At 42.0% G+C, this 25,121-nt stretch overlaps 1 protein-coding gene across 1 annotated transcript in view; it reads left to right on the plus strand.

Annotated features, from left to right (window-relative positions):
• The window catches only part of LOC311136399 (cullin-5-like), a 35,735-nt gene that overhangs the window by 1,629 nt on the left and 8,985 nt on the right, over positions 1-25,121 (plus strand). The window contains exons 3-16 of the mRNA XM_084170502.1: positions 183-282; positions 583-759; positions 1,224-1,365; positions 1,802-1,947; positions 2,816-2,896; positions 6,439-6,532; positions 8,740-8,870; positions 9,083-9,190; positions 9,334-9,398; positions 9,685-9,817; positions 13,814-13,945; positions 17,534-17,657; positions 23,997-24,172; positions 24,329-24,490. Of these exons, the coding sequence (XP_084026628.1) occupies positions 183-282; positions 583-759; positions 1,224-1,365; positions 1,802-1,947; positions 2,816-2,896; positions 6,439-6,532; positions 8,740-8,870; positions 9,083-9,190; positions 9,334-9,398; positions 9,685-9,817; positions 13,814-13,945; positions 17,534-17,657; positions 23,997-24,172; positions 24,329-24,490 (1,771 nt within the window). The remainder of the gene's footprint in view (positions 1-182; positions 283-582; positions 760-1,223; positions 1,366-1,801; positions 1,948-2,815; positions 2,897-6,438; positions 6,533-8,739; positions 8,871-9,082; positions 9,191-9,333; positions 9,399-9,684; positions 9,818-13,813; positions 13,946-17,533; positions 17,658-23,996; positions 24,173-24,328; positions 24,491-25,121) is intronic.

Below are 25,121 nucleotides of genomic sequence, written 5' to 3' on the forward strand. Positions count from 1 at the left end.
ACATTCAGAACGTTTCGCATCCCTTAATAGACTATACCCCAAGAGAAAAGGCTGTCATTCTGTTAATTCCAGGTGTTTTCCATTAACGTCTGTCTCAGCTGTTAGACTGACAGATGGATTGAACCACATATCCCTCCTCCCCATTCCTCCAATCCCCTCATCCGATCTCTTGGTTTCCATAGAGATGTCCATGCAGTATGCCTATGGGATGACAAGGGGCCGGCCAAGATTCACCAGGCCCTGAAGGCGGACATCTTAGACTTCATCAAGCAAGCACAAGCGGTAGGTAGGCCTGCTAGGTCTCACTACCATTGAATGGACTGTGCTATTCCCTCACTGAGTACCACTAATGCTAGCTAGCTAGCTATCAAGCTAGCTGTGCCAGTAGGCTACCGAGTAACAACGCAATCTACTAGCCTACCCCTGAGAACCAATATTTTCAATGCTATATAATCCATAACAATGCCCTCAACTGCTCTCTCCCCCTACTACATGTGTTGAGTAACCAAGCAGACTGTCTATTACCCCCAGTTTTTCCAACGGCATAAAGTCCATAACAGGGCCCTGCGCTCTCCCCCACAGCGGGTGTTGAGTCACCAGGACGACACGGCACTGCTGAAGGCCTACATCGTGGAGTGGAGGAAGTTCTTCACGCAGTGCGACATCCTTCCCAAACCCTTCTGCCAGCTGGAGATCACGCTCATGGGCAAACAGGGCAGCAACAAGAAGTCTAACGTAGAGGACAGCATCGTACGGAAGGTGAGGAGATAGGGAGGAATACATGGGAGTGGGGAGGGGAATGTGACAGATGATCACATGCTAACAGGGCAGCAGCAGTATTTGTAATGATATAAGAGAATTTCCGGTTGGCATGAGGAAATGTTGCCGCCTATAGATTCCATCTATCCCTGCTCATGTATCCATATACTGTATCTCCTTTTACTGTTACTTCTATTACCTTGTAGCTATGGGGTGGCAAGGGGTGTAGAATGTAGAGAGACTAGGTAGCATCCGGAGGATTGTCAGTTCAAATCCCGAGATTGAGGGGGCCAAAATGTCGGTGTGTGAACCAGCAACCGGAGGGATGCTGTTGTCAAATCATGTCATCGCCTGCTGTTGTACCCTTGAGCAAGGCACTAGATTAAGCAAAAAGATAAATTGAATTTTTTGGGGATATATGGACAAGGTAATGTTCTTCTAATCTTCATTTTCTATGCCCTCAGCTCATGCTGGACACGTGGAACGAGTCCATCTTCTCCAACATCAAGAACAGGCTGCAGGACAGCGCCATGAAGCTGGTGCACGCCGAGCGCCTGGGGGAGGCCTTCGACTCTCAGCTGGTCATCGGCGTCAGGGAGTCCTACGGTGAGCAAAACATTACTGTCTCCTTTAGCTGTCAGAGAATGGTGCCTAATGAACACGAGCCATATCTTTGGTGTATGTATACCATACCAATGGATTGATTTACCAAATCTCTGTGCCAAATTGGAGTAATCTTTAATGTGAATTTTGGTGTGAAGCCCCTAAAGACATCAATGCAGGATGTACGTGAAAATGTGAGGTACTACAATTTTAGAATTCGGCTATGTAGTGTGAATGAGAAAAATCTACTCTTAACTCCACACCACAAAGATGCCTGAAATTCTCCTGGGTAGTGTTCATATCGCAGAAAACTGAAGAAAACCTACCAAAACAGGAAGGGACTAATTGGACTCATCCCTTAAGAAATGCTAATTTCTAAAACGTTGCATGTTAATGAACTTGGCCCCTGGGGACTTCCCTCCCTGTCTTCCCTCTGCAGTGAACCTGTGCTCAAACCCAGACGACAAGTTGCAGATCTACAGAGATAACTTTGAGAAGGCCTACATGGACTCCACCGAAAGATTCTACAGAACACAGGCCCCCTCCTACCTGCAGCAGAACGGAGTCCAGAACTACATGAAATACGTGAGTAGGACTAGGAACTTTTCCAAAATTCCCAGGTGGTTTTCTAGAAATTGTAGTTGGAGGACTCCTGTGCTTCCTGCTTATTCCCTCCTTTTTCCAGGAATATTCCAACTGGGATTTCTGGAAAACCTGGGAAGTTTTGTAAACGTACTGTAATTTTGCAACCCTAAAAAGGACCCTTGGTCATACACCACACATCGAGTTATAAGCTGAATTCCAAATGGACGTGCCTAGTCCATACCCCTCAGGTGCTCATGTAGATTTGAAACAATTGGTGTAAGCCATATGGTGCAAATCCCATCCAGCCTATCCGAAGGCAAGGTGAAGCAATGACCACACTGCTTAAACTTATCCGGTCCTTTCAGGTCTACATGAGTGCCTAGGGGTTGTTTTGGAATTCCGTGATTACAGCGGTCGAAAACAATCGGTAATGGACAAGTACTGTTTCTGCAGTTCCCTTGTGATTTCTCAGTTGGGTTACAAAATATTATTTGGGATCTGGCTTGAATAAGCAGGAAATTCAGCAATCCTCCAACTGGGATTTCTGGAAAACCTGAGAATTTTGAGAAAGTTACTGGAATTTTACAACTCTATTTCTCAGCAACTTGCCCCAGGTTCTAGACCAGGGTTCTTCAATTCCGGTCCTGGAGGGCCGAAACACCTCTGTTTTTCATCCTCTTCTTCTAATCAGGGGCTAATTCAGACCTGGGACACCAGGTGAGTGCAATTAACTACCAGGTAGAAATAGAAAACAGAAGTGTTTCGGCCCTCCAGGACCGGAATTGAAGAACCCTGTTCTAGACTGTCTGTTATCTAGGCTATCCATCTGAGGTGGAACCAACGTGCGTGTCTCTGTGTGTTCTAACAGGCAGACGCCAAGTTGAGAGAGGAGGAGAAACGGGCGTTGCGCTATTTGGAGACGAGACGTGAATGTAACTCTGTACAAGCAGTGAGTATACTACAGTGAGGGGAAAAAAGTATTTGATCCCCTGCTGATTTTGTACGTTTGCCCACTGACAAAGAAATAATCAGTCTATAATTTTAATGGTAGGTTTATTTGAACAGTGAGAGACAGAATAACAACAAAATAATCCAGAAAAATGCATGTCAAAAATGTTATAAATTGATTTGCATTTTAATGATGGAAATAAGTATTTGACCCCCTCTCAATCAGAAAGATTTCTGGCTCCCAGGTGTCTTTTATACAGGTAACGAGCTGAGATTAGGAGCACACTCTTAAAGGGAGTGCTCCTAATCTCAGTTTGTTACCTGTATAAAAGACACCTGTCCACAGAAGCAATCAATCAATCAGATTCCAAACTCCACCATGGCCAAGACCAAAGAGCTCTCCAAGGATGTCAGGGACAAGAATGTAGACCTACACAAGGCTGGAATGGGCTACAAGACCATCGCCAAGCAGCTTGGTGAGAAGGTGACAACAGTTGGTGTGATTATTCGCAAATGGAAGAAACACAAAAGAACTGTCAATCTCCCTCGGCCTGGGGCTCCATGCAAGATCTCACCTCGTGGAGTTGCAATGATCATGAGAACGGTGAGGAATCAGCCCAGAACTACACGGGAGGATCTTGTCAATGATCTCAAGGCAGCTGGGACCATAGTCACCAAGAAAACAATTGGTAACACACTACGCCATGAAGGACTGAAATCCTGCAGCGCCTGCAAGGTCCCCCTGCTCAAGAAAGTACATATAAAGGCCTGTCTGAAGTTTGCCAATGAACATCTGAATGATTCAGAGGAGAACTGGGTGAAAGTGTTGTGGTCAGAAGAGACCAGAATCGAGCTCTTTGGCATCAACTCAACTCGCCGTGTTTGGAGGAGGAGGAATGCTGCCTATGACCCCAAGAACACCATCCCCACCGTCAAACAAGGAGGTGGAAACATTATGCTTTGGGGGTGTTTTTCTGCTAAGGGGACAGGACAACTTCACAGCATCAAAGGGACGATGGACGGGGCCATGTACCGTCAAATTTTGGGTGAAAACCTCCTTCCCTCAGCCAGGGCATTGAAAATGGGTCGTGGATGGGTATTCCAGCATGACAATGACCCAAAACACACGGCCAAGGCAACAAAGGAGTAGCTCAAGAAGAAGCACATTAAGGTCCTGGAGTGGCCTAGCCAGTCTCCAGACCTTAATCCCATATAAAGTCTGTGGAGGGAGCTGAAGGTTTGAGTTGCCAAACGTCAGCCTCGTAACCTTAATGACTTGGAGAAGATCTGCAAAGAGGATTGGGACAAAATCCCTCCTGAGATGTGTGCAAACCTGGTGGCCAACTACAAGAAACGTCTGACCTCTGTGATTGCCAACAAGGGTTTTGCCACCAAGTACTAAGTCATGTTTTGCAGAGGGGTCAAATACTTATTTCCCTCATTAAAATGCAAATCAATTTATAACATTTTTGACATGCGTTTTTCTGGATTTTTTTTTTGTTATTCTGTCTCTCACTGTTCAAATAAACCTACCATTAAAATTATAGACTGATCATCTCTTTGTCAGTGGGTAAATGTACAAAATCAGCAGGGGATCAAATACTTTTTTTTCCCTCACTGTATATCCCCACCTGTGTATGTGAATATTATGGGCTGTAGTAGGGTCTGTCTTTAAAGTGGGGGAGCTTTCACATTCAGAGCAGGGGCATATTCATTAGAGCACGAAATGTTTTGAAACTGAGGTGCTACTGCAACCATATGACTGTTTATACCGGTTTTACTGATGGGTCATTACACGAATAAAGCACATTTTGTTTAAGTTGGTAAATATATAAAACAAAAAAGGTTCAACTTCATTAAAACATTTTTTCCCATCTCAAGAGGGTAAAAAAAAAAAAAAAAAAGCTAAGAAAGTGCCATTAAAGTAACAGGGTTAAGGTTTTCATCTTAAATCAACCATAATTACCCTTGTGGCAGGGGGAATGGAAGCGTGTTATTGGGAGGGGCAATTGAATTCAAGCTTCACAAAAATGTTTTAATTGTTAACATTTCTAGCCTATCTGGGTAACAGGGTTGATGTGTTTTAATGCTCAACTCGCTCAGTTTTTCCACCACAAAACACCAGGCAATGGCCAAAAAGAGTAGAGTAGTGCTTTTACACTATGATTGGTGTATTATATGTTCAATGCTTCTTAAAATAAATCAATACATACATACATACATACATATATTAAACGAGAGTTCAGTTCACGTAACAGGGTTGACCTTAAAATGAGGGACAGACGTAAATGAATCACTGATCACATGAAATATATATTAATCTTCAGAATGACTGTGTGTGAATACTATGGGCTGTAGTACGGTCTGTCTTTAAAGTGGGGGAGCCTTCGCGTTGCAATGATGTTGAAAACGTTTTGGGGTTAAGTGGGTTAAAATCTTTCTAGAAGTGCGTTAATCATGACGAGGGATGTCAAAATGCAGATTTCTGGCCCTTTTAGAAAGTCTTTATTAATATAAAACATTTGATCAATTTAATTATCCATGCGGTCTATATTACGGGGCACTTCATTTTAATATATCAGGCTTTTAAAATTCACCCACTACAATCTAAGGGCCCAGGATGGTCATACCAAGGATAATTTAGCTATTTGATTAGGATTTTTAGGACCCCTGTAGATAGATATATAAAAACATTTGATTAAACATTGAATTTGGCCTTTCTGCTATTAGCCCATAGAAACACATTGAATTTAAGATTCATACATGGAAAAACAGTAAAAGGAAACATGTTTTGGGGGAGTGACCCGTATACCTTTGATGCGGAAATGGCCTATTCACTTCCATTCATTTTTCTACCCGGTATCGGGTTACCTTCAGACGAGTCCCGTGACACTTGTTGTGGTCGTAGAGCTAAACGGAGAACACCATCTGGTTCGTGAGAGTCATGTTTTTCATATTAGTTTGTAGCCTAAACCGTTCGGACGCTACAGATGTTTCCGTGAGAAGTCGTTTTTTATTTATTTTGTAGATTTTTTTTCTTCTCCCGAATGTCTCCTGGTTTGACAAACACTGTTGTAGCTCTGCCACCTTCCACAGCAGGTGTGGAAGGCCGACATCGGCGAATGCGATGGATTGAGACGTAGCCCATGCAAAAAACATCTCTAGCTTAAATGGACTGATTTTGATGGGGATTCTTTAAATTATGCTAATAAGATTGACACGGGTACGTCCATCGACTAGGGGTTAAAATTCAATATTGGTGCACAAATTCTACTTAAGATATCAAAGGGACGCAAAATGTAATCTATATGTGGAACGACCCTTCTATTGATATGATTGAGCCTGGTTTCCCTCTAGGTTTCTTCCTCTCTCGGTTTTTCTTGCCATTGTGCTTCTGCTTGCTCTTTGTTCTAGGCCGGGTTACTGTAAATCCACTTTGTGACAACTGCTGATATAAAAAAAAGGCCTCAAATCACTTAGAATTTTTAAATATGATTTGTGTGAGAGATGAGCAACCCATGGTTTTCTGTTTCCCCCCCTCAGCTGATGGAGTGTTGCGTGAACGCCCTGGTAACGTCCTTCAAGGAGACCATCTTGGCCGAGTGTCCAGGCATGATCAAGCGAAACGAGACAGAGAGTGAGTACGGCCGGAGCGTTCCCGGCACCAAAGGCTCTGCCAGCTCAGGTTTGCAAACCAGGAAATGACCTCGCCTCCTCCACTCCACTTCCTGTTTCAATTTGTCCACGTCAACCAACCAACCAACCAACCGCTGCCTTTGCCCATTCCGTGTGTGTCAGTCAACATGTTGTCAACATCACCCCCTAAACATCAGTGTCTGACCACAAACCCACCATGTATTGTTTGTGTCCTGATAGTTTTAACCAGGAGTCTACCTACTTACAGTGGGGAAAAAAAGTATTTAGTCAGCCACCAATTGTGCAAGTTCTCCCACTTAAAAAGATGAGAGAGGCCTGTAATTTTCATCATAGGTACACGTCAACTGTGACAGACAAAATGAGAAACTGAAAAAATATCCAGAAAATCACATTGTAGGATTTTTAATGAATTTATTTGCAAATTATGGTGGAAAATAAGTATTTGGTCAATAACAAAAGTTCTTCAATACTTTTATATACCCTTTGATGGAAATGACACAGGTCAAACGTTTTCTGTAAGTCTTCACAAGGTTTTCACACACTGTTGCTGGTATTTTGGCCCATTCCTCCATGCAGATCTCCTCTAGAGCAGTGATGTTTTGGGGCTGTCGCTGGGCAACACGGACTTTCAACTCCCTCCAAAGATTTTCTATGGGGTTGAGATCTGAAGACTGGCTATGCCACTCCAGGACCTTGAAATGCTTCTTACGAAGCCACTCCTTCGTTGCCCGGGCGGTGTGTTTGGGATCATTGTCATGCTGAAAGACCCAGCCACGTTTCATCTTCAATGCCCTTGCTGATGGAAGGAGGTTTTCACTCAAATTCTCACGAGACATGGCCCCATTCATTCTTTCCTTTACACGGATCAGTCGTCCTGGTCCCTTTGCAGAAAAACAGCCCCAAAGCATGATGTTTCCAACCCCATGCTTCACAGTAGGTATGGTGTTCTTTGGATGCAACTCAGCATTCTTTGTCCTCCAAACACGACGAGTTGAGTTTTTACCAAAAAGTTATATTTTGGTTTCATCTGACCATATGACATTCTCCCAATCCTCTTCTGGATCATCCAAATGCACTCTAGCAAACTTCAGACGGGCCTGGACATGTACTGGCTTAAGCAGGGGGACACGTCTGGCACTGCAGGATTTGAGTCCCTGACGGCGTAGTGTGTTACTGATGGTAGGCTTTGTTACTTTGGTCCCAGCTCTCTGCAGGTCATTCACTAGGTCCCCCCGTGTGGTTCTGGGATTTTTGCTCACCGTTCTTGTGATCATTTTGACCCCACGGGGTGAGATCTTGCGTGGAGCCCCAGATCGAGGGAGATTATCAGTGGTCTTGTATGTCTTCCATTTCCTAATAATTGCTCCCACAGTTGATTTCTTCAAACCATGCTGCTTACCTATTGCAGATTCAGTCTTCCCAGCCTGGTGCAGGTCTACAATTTTGTTTCTGGTGTCCTTTGACAGCTCTTTGGTCTTGGCCATAGTGGAGTTTGGAGTGTGACTGTTTGAGGTTGTGGACAGGTGTCTTTTATACTGATAACAAGTTCAAACAGGTGCCATTAATACAGGTAACGAGTGGAGGACAGAGGAGCCTCTTAAAGAAGAAGTTACAGGTCTGTGAGAGCCAGAAATCTTGCTTGTTTGTAGGTGACCAAATACTTATTTTCCACCATCATTTGCAAATAAATTCATTAAAAATCCTACAATATGATTTTCTGGAGAATTTTTTTTCTCAATTTGTCTGTCATAGTTGACGTGTACCTATGATGAAAATTACAGGCCTCTCTCATCTTTTTAAGTGGGAGAACTTGCACAATTGGTGGCTGACTAAATACTTTTTTTCCCCCACTGTATGTGTCAGTATTAACCAATATGTGTCTTTGTGGAGCGTCTGTTTATTTGGTGTATAGCAGTAAGATATAGAAATAGACCTTTGACTGTAAAGTTGGGCCGGTTTTCTGGACCCAGATTAAGCCTAGTCCTGAACTAAAAAGCATGGTGACTGGAGAATCGGTCAATGGAAACCAACCTCTAAATACGGGTTATTCAAATCTGGCCATCAAGTGCTGCTGCATACCCCTTGTTCTATACTATAATCTAGAAGTAGATCACAATAATCTATAGACACTAGCCGCAGTAGCTTACCATGGACAGTGTTTGACTGTAGCTTTCCTCCTCCTTGTAGAGCTCCATCTCATGTTCTCTCTGATGGACAAGGTGCCTAGTGGCATCGAGCCCATGCTGAAGGACTTAGAGGACCACATCATGTCTGCTGGGCTGGCCGACATGGTGGCCTCCGCCGAGACCATCACTTCGGTGAGTGCTACACACACACACAAGCTTCTCACACACACTCATGCTCACTCACACATGCTCACACATACGCACACATGCACAGATATGTTACTCTAACAGAAATGTCAAATACATGCATATTACTTTTGTATAGTATTTACTGAAAGAAGGTGACAGGAACATTCCATTGATTTTGTATTTTTCTGTGTGTGCATGCATCCGTGTGTGTGTAGGACTCTGAGAAGTACGTGGAGCAGCTTCTCACCCTGTTCAACCGCTTCAGTAAGCTGGTGAAAGATGCCTTTCAGGACGACCCTCGCTTCCTCACAGCCAGAGACAAGGTCAGCACAAAGTTTTTCCAACATTGATTCAACATTGCCAATGAATAAAAGCCCAACGTTCCTTCAGCGTTTGTCAATTAATTTATGCACAGTATTTGCAGTTGATGGTTGTCACTCTATATGTAATATGTGTTTTTTCTTAGGCTTACAAAGCAGTTGTGAACGACGCTACTATTTTTAAATTGGAACTACCACTGAAGCAGAAAGGGTAAGAGGCGCTCTGTGTTCTACTGTATGCTTTCATTTCTTCACTGAATTCAAGATGGATACCAGCAAGCTGTTGAATGCTCCTACAGTTTTATTGACGTTGCTCTTGATAAAACTGTGGGAGCATTCAACAAGGTGCAGGAGGGTGATCTTTCATTTTTTCACGACTACTTTTTGAAATAAAATTTTTTACACTACTTCTGAACTCTTAATTGCTTAATTAGTTAATGAGTGAACGTGTGTGTTTACGACACTGCTCTACTTTCTCTGCACGGTCTGTCTGTCAGGGTGGGGCTGAAGACCCAGCCGGAGTCCAAGTGTCCAGAGCTGCTGGCCAACTACTGTGACATGCTGCTGAGGAAAACCCAGCTGAGCAAGAAACTTGCATCCGAGGAGATCGAGGCCAAGCTCAAGGAAGTGGTACGTGTATGGGAGTAGTGTGTGTGTGTGTGCGTAATGATTTGATGACTCCAGCAAGCTTTCCTTAAGGCTACGGCCACACTCGGGCGTACTCGGATGAAATCGTATGTGATGTACAGTACCAGTCAAAAGTTTGGACACACCTACTAATTCAAGGGTTTTTCTTTATTTTTACTTTTTTTTACGTTGTAGAATAATAGTGAAGACATCAACTATGAAATAACACATATGGAGTCATGTTGAGATTCTTCTAATAGCCACCCTTTGCCTTGATAACAGCTTTGCACACTCTTGGCATTCTCTGAACCAGCTTCATGAGGTAGTTGAGAGAATGCCAAGAGTGTGCAAAGCTGTTATCAAGGCAAAGAGTGGCTGTTTGAAGAATCTCAAATTTAAAATATATTTTGATTTAACACTTTTTTGGTTATGTGTTATTTCATAGTTTTTATGTCTTCTGTTATTCCACAATATAAAAAACATTTTAAATAAAGAAAAGCCCATTAGTAGGTGGGTCCAAACTTTTGACGAAGTGTACATCATTGTTTGTTATTGTACTTTAAGTACATCTCAAGTCAACAATTTTCAGTTTGTGTGTTTTTTTGTCAGACAATCATCATCACTTGTCATTCATCCAGCAACAGATGACTCCCATAAAAAAAAATAAAAAAAACATTGACACAAAATCAGTGTGCAAGCGGCCTTGGGCTGTGGAGAGCGTCTACCATGTTGCTTTCACCTTTCCATCGTTCAAGAGTACGTGAGCGGCGCGAGAAGCGGAGCCCAATTTGACTGGAGTGAGATTTCTAAAGGCTGGAGCGTCGGCCTTCTCGCCTGCTCCAATTTCGCTCCAGTAGCGCTCACTTCAGGAGCTCAGGGCATGCCCACCCCAGCATGCATTTGTAGTCTACTTGTGTGCTGCTAGTAGCCCATTGCTTCAGCTACTGTCATGGAGTTCGTTAAATATTTTCATAAAGAAACTGATAAAACACACAGGTGTTAAATCAAGGTGACTTAAACAAGATAAGGAGCAAGAGAGGGAGTGTGGTGATGAAGAGTCCACTGTTATGTGTAAGGCTTGGATGCCACATGCTGGTATGGTGCTAAACTGTTAGGTTATAGACCGGATGCCATTGTTCTACGCGCAGGATTTGGCAGTTGTTACACGCTGGCTACATGAAACATCCACAACTAAAGAATCATTGTCAAATCTGAAAAGACACTTATTCCAAAAGTATGATGGTGTACTTACTATGTGCGCATGCTAAAAGAAAGGAACGAGGTGGGTAGTTAACTGTGTCATCGTAGCAAAGTGTTTATAACGTAAAAATCAGATATCTTAAATGTTTTGTTAATTTTCATTCTATTATCTATAAAATAGGCCATATTCCCACGTTCAAATAGCTTTCCGTTTTGATCGGGTTATTTTGCCTAAAAACCTTTAAGCCTACTACCTATAGGCAAAAAAAAATGTTTACGGGTGTTTAGCATCCTCAGTGGCTCTGCAAGTGTGGAGAGGATATTCTCTGCTGCTGGCTGGCTGTCCAGGCACCATCGCATGAGCCTGAAGCCACATACTGGCCAAACTCGTGTTTCTAAAAATGAATTCTAAAAATGAATTTAAAGGCACTAATAAGTCATTTTTCATTTAATTTGTATTTAATTCTAAGTCACAGCCTACATGCGCAATTTATAGAATATAATGATTTAATACAACAAAATGTTTACATTGCATTCAGAAAGTATTCATACCCCTTTCCTTTTTCCACATGTTACGTTACAGCCTTATTCTAAAATGGATTTAAAAAAAATTAAAAAAATCCCCATCAATCTACACACAATAACCCATACCGACAAAGCGGAAACAGATTTTTTGGCAAAAATAAACAAAATGGATTCCTTATTTACATAAGTATTCAGACCCTTTGCTATGAGACTCGAAATTCAGCTCAGGTGCATCCTGTTTCCATTGATCATCCTTGAGATGTTTCTACAACTTGATTGGAGTCCACCTGTAATATATTCAATTGATTGGAAAGTCACACGCCTGTCTATATAAGGTCCCACAGTTGACAGTGCATGTCAGAGCAAAAACCAAGCCATTAGGTCGAAGGAATTGTCGGTAGAGCTTCGAGACAGGAATGTGTCGAGGCACAGATCTGGGGAAGGGTACTAAAAAATGTCTGCAGCATTGAAGGTCCCCAAGAACACAGTGGCCTCCATCATTCTTAAATGGAAAAAGTTTGGAACCACCAAGACTCTTCCTAGAGCTGGTCGCCCGGCCAAACTGAGCACTCGGGGGAGAAGGGCCTTGGTCAAGGGAGGTGACCAAGAACCCGATGGTCACTCTGACAGAGCTCCAGAGTTCCTCTGTGGAGATGGGAGAACCTTCCAGAAGGACAACCATCTCTGCAGCACTCCACCAATCAGGCCTTTATGGTAGTGGCCAGACGGAAGCCACTCCTCAGTAAACGGCACATGACAGCCCGCTTGGAGTTTGCCAAAAGACACCTAAAGGACTCTCAGACCATGAGAAACAAGATTCTCTGGTCTGATGAAACCAAGATTGAACTCTTTGGCCTGAATGCCAAGAGTCATGTCTGGAGGAAACCTGGCACCATCCCTACAGTGAAGCATGATGGTGGCAGCATCATGCTGTGGGGATGTTTTTCAGCAGCAGGGACTCGGAGACTAGTCAGGATTGAGGGGAAAGATGAACGGATCGAAGTACAGAGAGATCCTTGATTATAACCTGCTCCAGAGCACTCAGGACCTCAGACTGTGGCAAAGGTTCACCTTCCAACAGGACAATGACCCTAAGCACACAGCCAAGACAACGCAGGAGTGGCTTTGGGACAAGTCTCTGAATGTCCTTGAGTGGCCCAGCCAGAGCCCGGACTTGAACCCGATCGAACATCTCTGGAGAGACCTGAAAATAGCTGTGCAACGACGCTCCCCATCCAACCTGACAGAGCTTGAGAGGATCTGCAGAGAAGAATGGGAAAAACTCCCCAAATAGTAGTAATAATAATAATATGCCATTTAGCAGACGCTTTTAGCGTCATACCCAAGAAGACTCGAGGCTGTAATCGCTGCCAAAGGTGCTTCAACAAAGTATTCATTTTCGTTCCTTTTTAGGCTTCCTGTCTGTCTCCTGACCTATTTAGTGTTTATATGCTGTTTTTAATATGACATGTAGCCTATTTGAAGTGACGTTCGCTTCTTACATTCACCTTTTCATGTTTATTCAAATACTTTTCATTTAAATCCATATGGTTTGCTGTCAATACTTTAAAACCAATTGGTAGGTCCAGGTAGTCACAAAAATAGGTGTTGGTTAAATAGTGATTTTAAAGAATGTTGTGAATTTGTAGTGTGATTTTATTATTTTTTTTTAGCGTGGAGCGGTTTTTAGCAGAGCGGTAGGAAAGGAAATGGCGCATGAGCGATGAACTCAGCTCACATATACTCTGCAACGCTCACCCCTTTCACCAACCCCCACCCCCCCTTTTTTATGTTTGTAGTGTAGTCGTTGGTTTATACTTTGTATTTCTCTCTTCGTTTAGCAGGTACTGAGTGACGATGTATATACCTGTAGGTATTCTTTTCAGATCTGCAAACACTTAAAGGTTTCTTCATTGGACGGGACAATCTAAGCTGGGTCATGTTCATTAGACACTAAATAGAAGAAAACAGACTGAAACAGGGAAGGGCTACCTGAACTTGTCCAATAAGAAACGCTTGTTTTAGTTTTTCATTTCAAAAATGTTTGCTACTGTGTGCGCTAATGAATGTGGTCCTTTGTAGCTCAGTTGGTAGAACATGGCGCTTGTAACGCCAGGGTAGTGGGTTCAATTCCCGGGACCACCCATACGAAAAATGTATGCATGCATGACTGTAAGTCGCTTTGGATAAAAGCGTCTGCTAAATGGAATATATTACTATAATACGACCCTGATTGCACAGTGGTGTTCTTTCTATGTGTGTGTTCTCCTGCAGTTGCTGGTGTTGAAGTACGTGCAGAACAAAGACGTGTTCATGCGCTACCACAAAGCCCATCTGACCCGACGCCTCATTCTGGACATCTCCGCCGACAGCGAAGTCGAGGAGAACATGGTGGAGTGGCTCAGGGTACGACCTGTGTGTTGGTGGGTGTAGGGCTGTTACGGTGACCGTATTACTGCCACACTGGCGGTCACCAGTCATGACCGCAATCAAATTCCACGTGACTGTTTAGTCACGGTAACTAGGCTGCTCTGATGCTGCTGATGGTCATTAGTAGCCTACCAAACTTGCTAATTGCCAGTCGCTAATGGCCTCGTACTCAGCAATCTATTGTCCCTCTAATCACTCTGACAATGTATTCGAAAATCAAACCCTTAATGAGAGCCCATGAGCTCATGTTGAGCAAATTTTTGGGGGGGATGGCCTCTTAAAAATAGTATCCCATCAGCTTTCTATAGGCTAGGCCTACTAAATTGATATGTATTTCTAAACTTTCCTAATATTAAACACATTGCTTTGCTTTACAACAGGAGTGAAGCCTACCTGGCTGGCATGAAAATTAACCACGGGTAGAGCGTCCTCCATTCGCTATTTTAATTTATTTTTTATTTTTTTTGCCCCTGTTCCGATAAATGAAAAATAATTTCACACGTATATATTATTTAGTATATGTAAAGACAAGATGAAGGTAAGAATAGTCTCATGGGTGACTATCACTTGTGAATGATGACCAGCGTGTGCAGTAAGGCAAGAAACAGCGCATTGCTATTCCTAAATTATAGTTGTACACGTCATGTAGCCTAGCCCATAGGCCTATATGTTTCGGTAAGGTTTGTATCACAACAAAGTGGCCAAATAACTGCAAACGTAGCCTATAGGCCTAGTACCCTTGGAAAACGGATAGAGATCACAGAGCCTAGTGAAACGCGTTCTAATAAACCCAGTCATTGCGCAATCGCGTGTGAAAACAGAGTTTTGACTGACCACTTTTTAAAATAGGATCCCAGTTTTCTCATGCTGCTATTTTTATTGCTCAATTCTTAAAATGAAGCACATTAATCTGCTTTATAACCGGTGTAGCCTAACTGGCATACATAGGCGGCGCGTGAGTTTCAAGTTTGGGGAAGAATTTTCACCTTTTATAATAAAGCATTACATGCATAATCTTTGCAGACTTGTAAGATGGCCTACTATTTGTAAGGTGATGAGTAGATTGGATAGTCATAATTTGGGATAATAATATACAGTGAGGGAAACAAGTTTTTTATTTTATTTTTTATTTAACCTTTATTTAACCAGGTAAGCCAGTTGAGAACAAGTTCTCATTTACAACTGCGACCTGGCAAGTATTTGATCCCCTGCTGATTTGCCCACTGACAAAGAAATGATCAGTCTATAATTTTAATGGTAGGTTTATTTGAACAATGAGAGACAGAATAACAACAAAAAAATCCAGAAGAACACATGTCAAAAATGTTATAAATTGATTTGCATTTTAATGAGGGAAAAAAGTATTTGACCCCCTCTCAATCAGAAAGATTTCTGGCTCCCAGGTGTCTTTTATACAGGTAACGAGCTGAGATTAGGAGCACACTCTTAAAGGGAGTGCTCCTAATCTCAGCTTGTTACCTGTATAAAAGACACCTGTCCACAGAAGCAATCAATCAATCAGATTCCAAACTCTCCACTATGGCCAAGACCAAAGAGCTCTCCAGGGATGTCAGGGACAAAATTGTAGACCTACACAAGGCTGGAATGGGCTACAAGACCATCGCCAAGCAGCTTGGTGAGAAGGTGACAACAGTTGGTGCGATTATTCACAAATGGAAGAAACACAAAAGACCTGTCAATCTCCCTCGGCCTGGGGTCCATGCAAGATCTCACCTCGTGGAGTTGCAATGATCATGAGAACGGTGAGGAATCAGCCCAGAACTACACGGGAGGATCTTGTCAATGATCTCAAGGCAGCTGGGACCATAGTCACCAAGAAAACAATTGGTAACACACTACGCCATGAAGGACTGAAATCCTGCAGCGCCCGCAAGGTCCCCCTGCTCAAGAAAGCACATATACAGGGCCGTCTGAAGTTCGCCAATGAACATCTGAATGATTCAGAGGAGAACTGGGTGAAAGTGTTGTGGTCAGATGAGACCAAAATCGAGCTCTTTGGCATCAACTCAACTCGCCGTGTTTGGAGGAGGAGGAATGCTGCCTATGACCCCAAGAACACCATCCCCACCGTCAAACATGGAGGTGGAAACATTATGCTTTGGGGGTGTTTTTCTGCTAAGGGGACAGGACAACTTCACCGCATCAAAGGGACCCCTAGCCTAATGGACGCGCCGCCTATGTTTGCATATTAAAAACGTAACTGCACGTAACCTCCATTCGCTATTCGAGTGCAGGCTACTGATGACACTTTTTTTGTGGGCCGTTCTAATCAAAACTAATTCCACACATTTATTAGTAAGCTATATAATAATAATAATAATAATAATATGCCATTTAGCAGACGCTTTTATCCAAAGCGACTTACAGTCGTGCGTGCATACATTTTTTGTGTATGGGTGGTCCCGGGGATCGAACCCACTACCTTGGCGTTACAAGCGCCGTGCTCTACCAGCTGAGCTACAGAGGACCACTATATGTAAATATCAGATTAAGAATAGTCTGACGGGTGAGAATATTATCAAGTGCTTGTGAAATTGTAAATGTAAAAAAGGCCAGTTTTCAGCTGTGCTAACATAATTGCAAAAGGGTTTTCTCATGATCAATTAGCCTTATAAAATGATCAACTTGGATTAGCAAACACAACGTGCCATTGGAACACAGGACTGACGGTTGCTGATAATGGGCCTCTGTACGCCTATGTAGATATTCCATTAAAAATCAGCCGTTTCCAGCTACAATAGCCATTTACAACATTAACAATGTCAACACTGTATTTCTGATCAAATTGCTTTTCTTTAGAAAACAAGGAAAGATCTAAGTGACCCCAAACTTTTGAACGGTAGTGTGTATATACATATATCGTTTGAATCACAACTAAAGTTGCATAAATAACTCTAAATTTAAGCAAATAGGAGGACCTGTTTCTTTGTTAACCGCTCAACACAGAATAGCCGCATGTGCGCAGTCCCTCTGAAATTGCTTGGAGAAAATATCCTTTCTATTTTATTCAGGTATGTTCAATTATATTCTTCATACTATAAAATAATGGCATGGATTTCTAAGCAAATCTTGTTTGCTAAAGGAACTAGTGTAGCTCACATCCATATGGCATAGCCAGATTAGGGCCTAACATAAGGACAACTCTGAGTATGCTATTCTGTTAATCTGAAATAGACTACATTTTCTTCATATCATGTTTCTTAAGACCTGTCTAAAATAATGGATTTATTGTGATGGTGTAGGCAATATTAAATGGATGTTCCAAAGGTATGCATGAGTGGCTTGTAGGCTATGCGTGGAAGCCAGGAGATTATAAAGGTGTTTATGTTAATTAACGGTCAATTACCGTGAGACCGGCAGTTATTTGCTTGACAATCACTGGCTGACCAAATTTCATGACCGCCACAGCCCTAGGTGGGTACGTGCATGCGTGTTAGTGTCTTATGAGACGGAGATGGGAGAGACTGCCTATGTGTGCATTTGATCCACCTCACGTACTTAAAATTATACCACATCACCAATGTCCCCTACCCTTGATTGCAGGAGGTAGGCATGCCGGCTGACTACGTGAATAAGCTGGCTCGGATGTTCCAGGACATCAAGGTGTCCGAGGACCTCAACCAAAACTTCAAAGAGTGTCACAAACACAACAAGCTGGCCCTATCAGGTAAACCAGGTAGCTGTATGTACCTAATAAAAAAAATATATATGCTTGTAACATGTGGTGACTCAGGGGGTTGAATACTTATCTAATCAAGATACAGTATATTAGTGTTTTATTCGTTTATTTTTACAAATGTTAGAATATTTTTTCACTTCGACAGAGTATTTTGTGTAGATCGTTGACAAAAAATGAAAATGAAATCTATTTTAATCCCACTTTGTAACACAACAAAATGTGGAAAAAGTCAAGGGGTGTGAATACTTTCTGAAGGCACTGTATGTGTTACTCAAGCACAGAACTACTATTATTTTGTAGTTGTTGCCTTAGCTAAGGCGTCATTACGACTAAGGTAGTTAGCTACAACATTTAGTCAACTAAGCGAGAACACATGCTTTGATCGCCGCAACGGTAGTAGGTGCAAGCGCAAGGGAACGTGTGGTGTTGCAGTAGTTCAGTTTGCGTCGCTGTGTGGATGGAAACAGACATGGCAGAGAGAGTTGTTCTGCTAATACCGTCCTACACAGAAAGTTATGTTAGACTGTTAAAGATTGGTAGGCCTATGTTAATTAATCACTTGTTGATCTGTCCTCTTGACATACAGTGCATTCGGAAGGTATTCAGACCCCTTGACTTTTTCCACATTTTGTTACGTTACAGCCTTAATCTAAAAAGGAAGACCATTTTATTTTTTTCATCAATCTACACACACCCATAATGACAAAGCAAAAACAGGTTTCTTTTGTGCAAATGTATTAAAAATAAACTTGATCACAATTACGTAAGTATTCAGACCCTTTACTCAGTACTTTGTCGAAGCACCTTTGGCAGCAATTACAGCCTCGAGTCTTCTTGGGTATGACGCTACAAGCTTGGCACACCTGTATGAGGAGTTTCTCCCATTCTTCTCTGCAGATCCTCTCAAGCTCTATCAGGTTGGATGGGGAGCGTCGCGGCACAGCTATTTTCAGGTCTCTCCAGAGATGTTAAATTGGGTTCAAGTCTGGGCTCTGGCTGGGCCACTCAAGGACATTCAGAGACTTGTCCCGAAGCCACTCCTGCATTGTCTTGGCTGTGTGCTTAGGGTCGTTGTCCTGTTGGAAGGTGAACCTTCGCCCCAGTCTGAGGCCCTGAGCGCTCTGGAGCAGGTTTTCATCAAGTATCTCTCTGTACTTTGCTCCATTCATCTTTCCCTCGGTCCTGACTAGTCTCCCAGTTCCTGCCGCTGAAAAACATAACCACAGCATAATGCTGCCACAACCATGCTTCACCGTAGGGATGGTGTCAGGTTTCCTCGATGTGATGCTTGGCATTCAGACCGAAGAGTTCAATCTTGGTTTCAGAGGATCTTGTTTCTCATGGTCTGAGACTCTATAGGTGCCTTTTGGGAAACTCCAAGTGGGCTGTCCATGTGGCTTTTACTGAGGAGTAGCTTCCGTCTGATTGGTAGAGTGCTGCAGAGTTGGTTGTCCTTCTGGAAGGGTCTACCATATCCACAGAGGAACTCTGGAGCTCTGTCAGAGGGACCATCAGGTTCTTGTTCACCTCCCTGACCAAGGCCCTTCTCCCCCGATTGCTCAGTCTTGGTGGTTCCAAACTTCTTCCATTTAAGAATGATGGAGGCCACTGTGTTCTTGGGGACCTTCAATGCCGCACACATTCTTTGGTACCCTTTCCCAGATCTGTGCCTCGACACAATCCTCAATCGTAGCTCTATGGACAATTCCTGTCAACTGTGGGACCTTTATATAGATATATGCCTTTCCAAATCATGTCCAATCAATTGAATTTACCACAGGTGGACTCCAATCAAGTTTTAGAAACATCTCAATAATGATAAATGGAAACAGGATGCACCTGAGCTCAAATTCGAGTCTCATAGCAAAGGGTCTGAATACTTATGGAAAGGTATTTCAGATTTATTTTATTTTATACATTTTGCAAAACATTCTATAAACCTGTTTTTGCTTTGTCATAATGGGGTATTTTGTGTAGATTTTTGAGGAAAACATTTATTTAATTCATTTTAGAATAATGGCTGTAACATAACAAAATGTGAAAAAAGTAAAGGGGTCTGAATACTTTACGAATGCACTGTAGCTGTATGTCAACAGTAGTCTGCTAATGATGTGATAGTCAGTTCACCAATGACAACAAGGCATATTGAATGAATGGCAGCCTAGTAGTCAGACCTAACTTGATGGATTAGGTCAGGCATGGAGATCTGAAACAAGCTCATATAGGCCTAGTTCAGTTGTTTCATATTCCAAATAGCCCAAAGTAAGCTGGACTGCTACATTGCATCCAGTAATTAAATTATTCAAAATTGTCTCCCCAAACAAAATTAAGAAGCCAGTTTACATGTTCACTAAACTATCCACATAAAGACACCTATTAATTGGGTTATCATTACCCCTAAATTTAACCTAGAAAAATGTTACTGTCATTGAGACCACCTCAATTTCATTTAGAATCAAACACAAGACTTCTGTGTTTTCCACAATGTTTGATATAATTTAAGACTAGGTTACAGGAAATGGAAGTTAAATAAATACCCCAACCACCAAGACAAGACGCATGGTAAAATAATGAAAACATCAGTAGCCAAAATATCATAAGCGCCAAGTATGCTTGATAAATAGTTAAAATCAGCACAAAGCAATAATGGAAATATAATTTGTCACTATGACAATAGACCATTATTTATACGTCGTATACCATGGCGAATTTGTCTCCAGGCTTCGTGTTCTTGTTCGTCATCAAAAAGGAGGTAACTCATGATCTCTCTGAAGTGATTCCATGACATGGTTTCTCCAAAGAAAAGGCATCCCATACCAGGGTTTCCGTTAGCCAGTAATAGCTGGCTTTTGGCCGCAAAAAATGTATGAAAAGCTGATTGGCCAAAATTGCTGCTGGCCAAAATAAATCCCATTGCGAAGTAATGCATTTTAGCCTATTTAATGTATTTAAATACCAGTCGATGTAGCGCGAGAGCTGCTGATACAGCTCAAACAGCGGGGTTTTTTTTCTGTTCGAGTGAAATGTGCGTTAATAAGCCCAATTATTGTGCAACAATTCTAAAGGCGTGTAAAAACAAAAACAATGGCCACAATTAAAAAATAAAAATAGCTACAATTTTTTAAAATTATCAGCAGGTAATTGAAGCATGCTGCCCATTAGCCATTTAAGTACATAGACAAATAGGCAGGCTTCAGTGCATCACACACCACTTTGCAATGAGCTGGAGGCAGTATGCATTTTGTAAACATATTTAATTGTTTGAAACCTGACCGTTTTACTACATATTATGAGGCTCCTCTTACATTGCTTCAAAGTAGACTAGCCAAAATCCAATCAAACGTGCAGGCAATTATTTTATAAAGACTTCCATATGCCATTGAAACCAGTAGTCTTTTTCTCTGTTCGATTGGTTTTCAAATCCTCTTTCTTTCATTGTCCAGTAGCCAAAGGCATAATCCTAGTCATATTTGCAACCCATGCTTGTTGTTGCATATTTAGATCTCCCCTCTTTCTAAATATCTAACAGATATTTTGATCTGTCACATGAAACCGCTCACAATGGTGTGTTTCCGCTAATAATGTGAAGACATATAATGGTTAATTAACATTTTATGCTAAACGTTCTGATCTCTTGCATGAGCCTCATTTGCTTTTTAAAGTTTTTTGGATGTAGCCTATAGGCCTACTGGTTGGATGGATTTGGGATCTATCGTCCCACAACTGTCCCAGAGTCTGTTTGGAATAGACCAATAGAATAGGTCAACTTTTCTACTATGGGGTATAGTAGATTGACATAGGCTAGTGATTTTGCTGTTCGTTACTCGTCTTATTGGCTGAGGAAAAGTAAATGTGGACAGTTATTCTAACATAGGCGGCGTGTGGGTTTCAAGTTTGAGGAAGCTAATTTTCACCATAAAAATTCACCTTTTATAATAAAGCATTCCATGCATCATCACATTTGCAGACTGGTATAACACAGCCTACTATTCCTAATGTGATGATTAGATTGGATAGTCATAATTTAGGCTAATAATATAACTCAATCACCTTTTGTTCAATGCAAATTTTGGCCTTTGAGTGTTTTTTAAGAAGCTAATGATCCTCTGTGGCCAAATCATGCTTTCTGCTGTTGTAGCCAATTTTTTAAAATTATTTTATTTATTTCTATGTAGACAGGAGTAAGCTAATTAGGCTATATAATTTTGCCAATTTCCTTTTAGGGAAAGCTTAGCTTCCCCTAGCGTTATGGAGGCGCCGCCTATGTATTCTATCTTCAAATTGCTCATCGGAATTCGGTAAGAATGACGCACGCTGTTGCATCCGAGTTGCATGTTCTGTTAAGATGAATTACCATAAACTAAATGTGATTTCTGTGAATCGTGGGTGGACACCCTAATCGGGTTACACAACCAATGCATATGGGTCCAGTACATTTCTTAAATGTCTGGTAAATTTTAAAATGCTGCCGGTCAAATGTCCGGCGCCACATGTTCCTAACGGAAACCCTGTCGCATACGTCTGACCAGAAGCTCTCCATATACATGCTCTTTCCACCGAATGCTCCCCAGACATATAGGATTGAAATTAACGCGTCCAGCTCTTAAACAGACAGACCCCAGGCAGTGTTTCCATTTCACATAAACAATGAAAGCTGGTGAGTGCGTTGGTGTTATTTTTTGCTTGAGATGTAGGGCCTGCTCTCTCAGTGATTATAATCGGACGGTAGCATTGTCACTGGCTTGTTCTATCCAAACGGTGCTGTCCCTTCCTGTCTCACCGTTTCATTTGGTGGTGGTGTGAGCACCTGCTCAAGGTACACTATTCTGGCTTTTTTGAGTTTCGGCCTCAGAGGTGTAGGTTCAGGCTAAAGCTCAGAATCAGAAGAATAATCAGATGTCATGACTCATTTCTTCGCCACCATCGGAGTCGTTTTAATTCAGATCTTGTAGCAGCACAGCATCTTGGTCTTCTTGCCATTGGTAAGTTACACATGCTCTCACTCATATACACGTTTGACATTCAGGGTCATATAAAAAAGGTAGCAAATACTCTAGAAAGTATACAAAGGATAATTAAAACACTATGGAAATGTCTCATTAGCAGAACTATATTATGGACCATAATAAAAGTCAAATCAAATGCAAACATTTAAAACAAATAGCATCATAATATGTCCACGTTGTACACAAATACAAGTCTTTGAGAATGAGTGTGAATTTTGTTTGTGTGCAAGTGTTGTATAGGTGTGTTCGCATGTGAGTAAGGAAGTGTTTGCTGTGTATATTATTGTATTAGTTTGAAGCTCTGAAGGCACATTCCAGTGAAATTGGTTATCTGCAGGCAGGGAAGGCCAGAGAAGACTGATAAGACTGCTTGGGTTTGGTGGACTGATATAGGGTACATACCATTTTGAGATTATAATTAGAATATACCAACACAATAGAATGGCCTGCCCTGTTCTTCATTAACAATTGCTGATTACATAATTATGCATCGTTCATTCCTTTTATATATTGGCCATATTTGTTTTTAAAATTATGTTTGAAATTAGTTTCGGTATAGTTTGGGTTCAGTTTCGAGGCAATTATCGGGGTGAATATCAACTGGGCATGGCACCTTCCACTGTTGGGAGAAGGAGTGGAGCAGGCTCTACCGTCAGGTGGAGGAGAGGCAATGGGGGAAAACATTCATAAAATGACATGCCCCCCTAAAACTGGATATAACTCCAGTTCTGTTTATGTTATTTAGATTCTAACAACGGCAGTGTGTTATTTAGGTAAAGTCAAGGACGGAGGGGGCCATGACTTAAAAAATGGCAGAGTAATACAAAATAATGAGCAGCCAAAATGACTCCTTTAGCCATCTGGTGAGGTTGGCAGGTCTGGTATTTCTGGCTCAAGCAGGAATCGCAACTGTCTACCTGTACGTTTGGGGGATAATGTTTGTTGTACGTGGCTGGATGAGACCTAGTGAAAAGTAATACAACTTCTATTGATACAGTCCTTTAATGTTTGGGTTCGGAATTTCACTTGGAGTTTGTACTATTCAACTGGCTCCACTACCAGTACCCCCAAAAAAGCACAGCTCAAGTACTTGAAAGTGTATATTATATAATTAAATAGAACACTAGAATGAACATGGGCTTTTCATCAATGTGACGAAAAATGATGTCCATCTTGGTCAGGGAATCTTTCATTCTAGAAACTGATCAAATGTGGCAAATATATTGTGTAAAACAATGAATTAGTAGTTATACTGGTATATTATGTTTCTCCGTTGTGTGTATATTAGACATAATGTAATAATCCCCCTCCTCTTGTGCAGCGGACTCTGTCAACATCAAGATCCTGAATGCGGGGGCGTGGTCGCGGAGCTCAGAGAAGGTGTTTGTGTCACTGCCCACCGAGCTGGAGGACCTGATCCCAGAGGTGGAGGACTTCTACAAAAAGAACCACAGTGGCAGAAAACTGCACTGGCACCACCTCATGTCCAATGGCATTGTGAGTGTAAAGCCCCACACACACAAACACAGGAGTGCCTAGGGGGTGGGTCAGCCCAGGAGTCTATTTTATCGCCTCTTGCGCCTTCACCCCTCCAGCCTCCTCTCTGTCCAGACCATACAGATCCTGTCATTCATTCTATGTAATTCTATCCAGATCACCTTTAAGAATGAGGTGGGCCAGTATGACCTGGAGGTGACCACCTTCCAACTGGCTGTGCTGTTTGCCTGGAACCAGAGGCCTCGGGAGAGGATCAGCTTTGAGAACCTTAAGCTGGCCACGGAGCTGCCTGACGCCGAGCTCCGACGCACCCTCTGGGTAATGCACAGTGTCAAAGGGTAGAGGTCGGGGGTCAAAGGGTTACCTATCGTAAGGACTAGGGTTGCAAGATTCCTGTAACATTTTCAAAATGACCATGTTCTCCCAAAATCCTAGTAGGAGGATTTCTGGATTTGATGCATATTCTCGCTTGATTCGGGAATCTTCCAACCAGGATTTCTGGATAACCTGGGAATAACCAGTGTTTTATTAATTTGATACGCAACAAACACCCTGAAACCGCCCTGCAGTTTCCATGCAACCATAACCATTAGTACTTTCTAAAACTGTTTTTGATTGATGTCTATCAGTGATGGATTTACCTTATCGGTTCCTCTTTAAATGACGTTCAGCTTATAGTCTTCATAAGCACTACATAAATGTGTTACAGTGCTATAACCATTTGTCATGCATTATAAAGGGTTCATAAATGTGGCATAACTAACAAAATGACCAATGTCAAATGTGACATAACCCAATATGTCAAGTATGACATAAACGTGCTTTATAAAGGGGGACCTGATGAATGGCATACGCTCTAAAGTGAGGTCATGTTAGTCACATTACACCTAATCTCAAATGTGCAGAAGGTCTAGTAGACCAACATTTTACATTTTAGTCATTTAGCAGA

This window comes from Coregonus lavaretus (assembly GCF_964263955.1).
Source record: "Coregonus lavaretus genome assembly, chromosome: 10".
Classification (NCBI taxonomy): Eukaryota; Metazoa; Chordata; class Actinopteri; order Salmoniformes; family Salmonidae; genus Coregonus; species Coregonus lavaretus.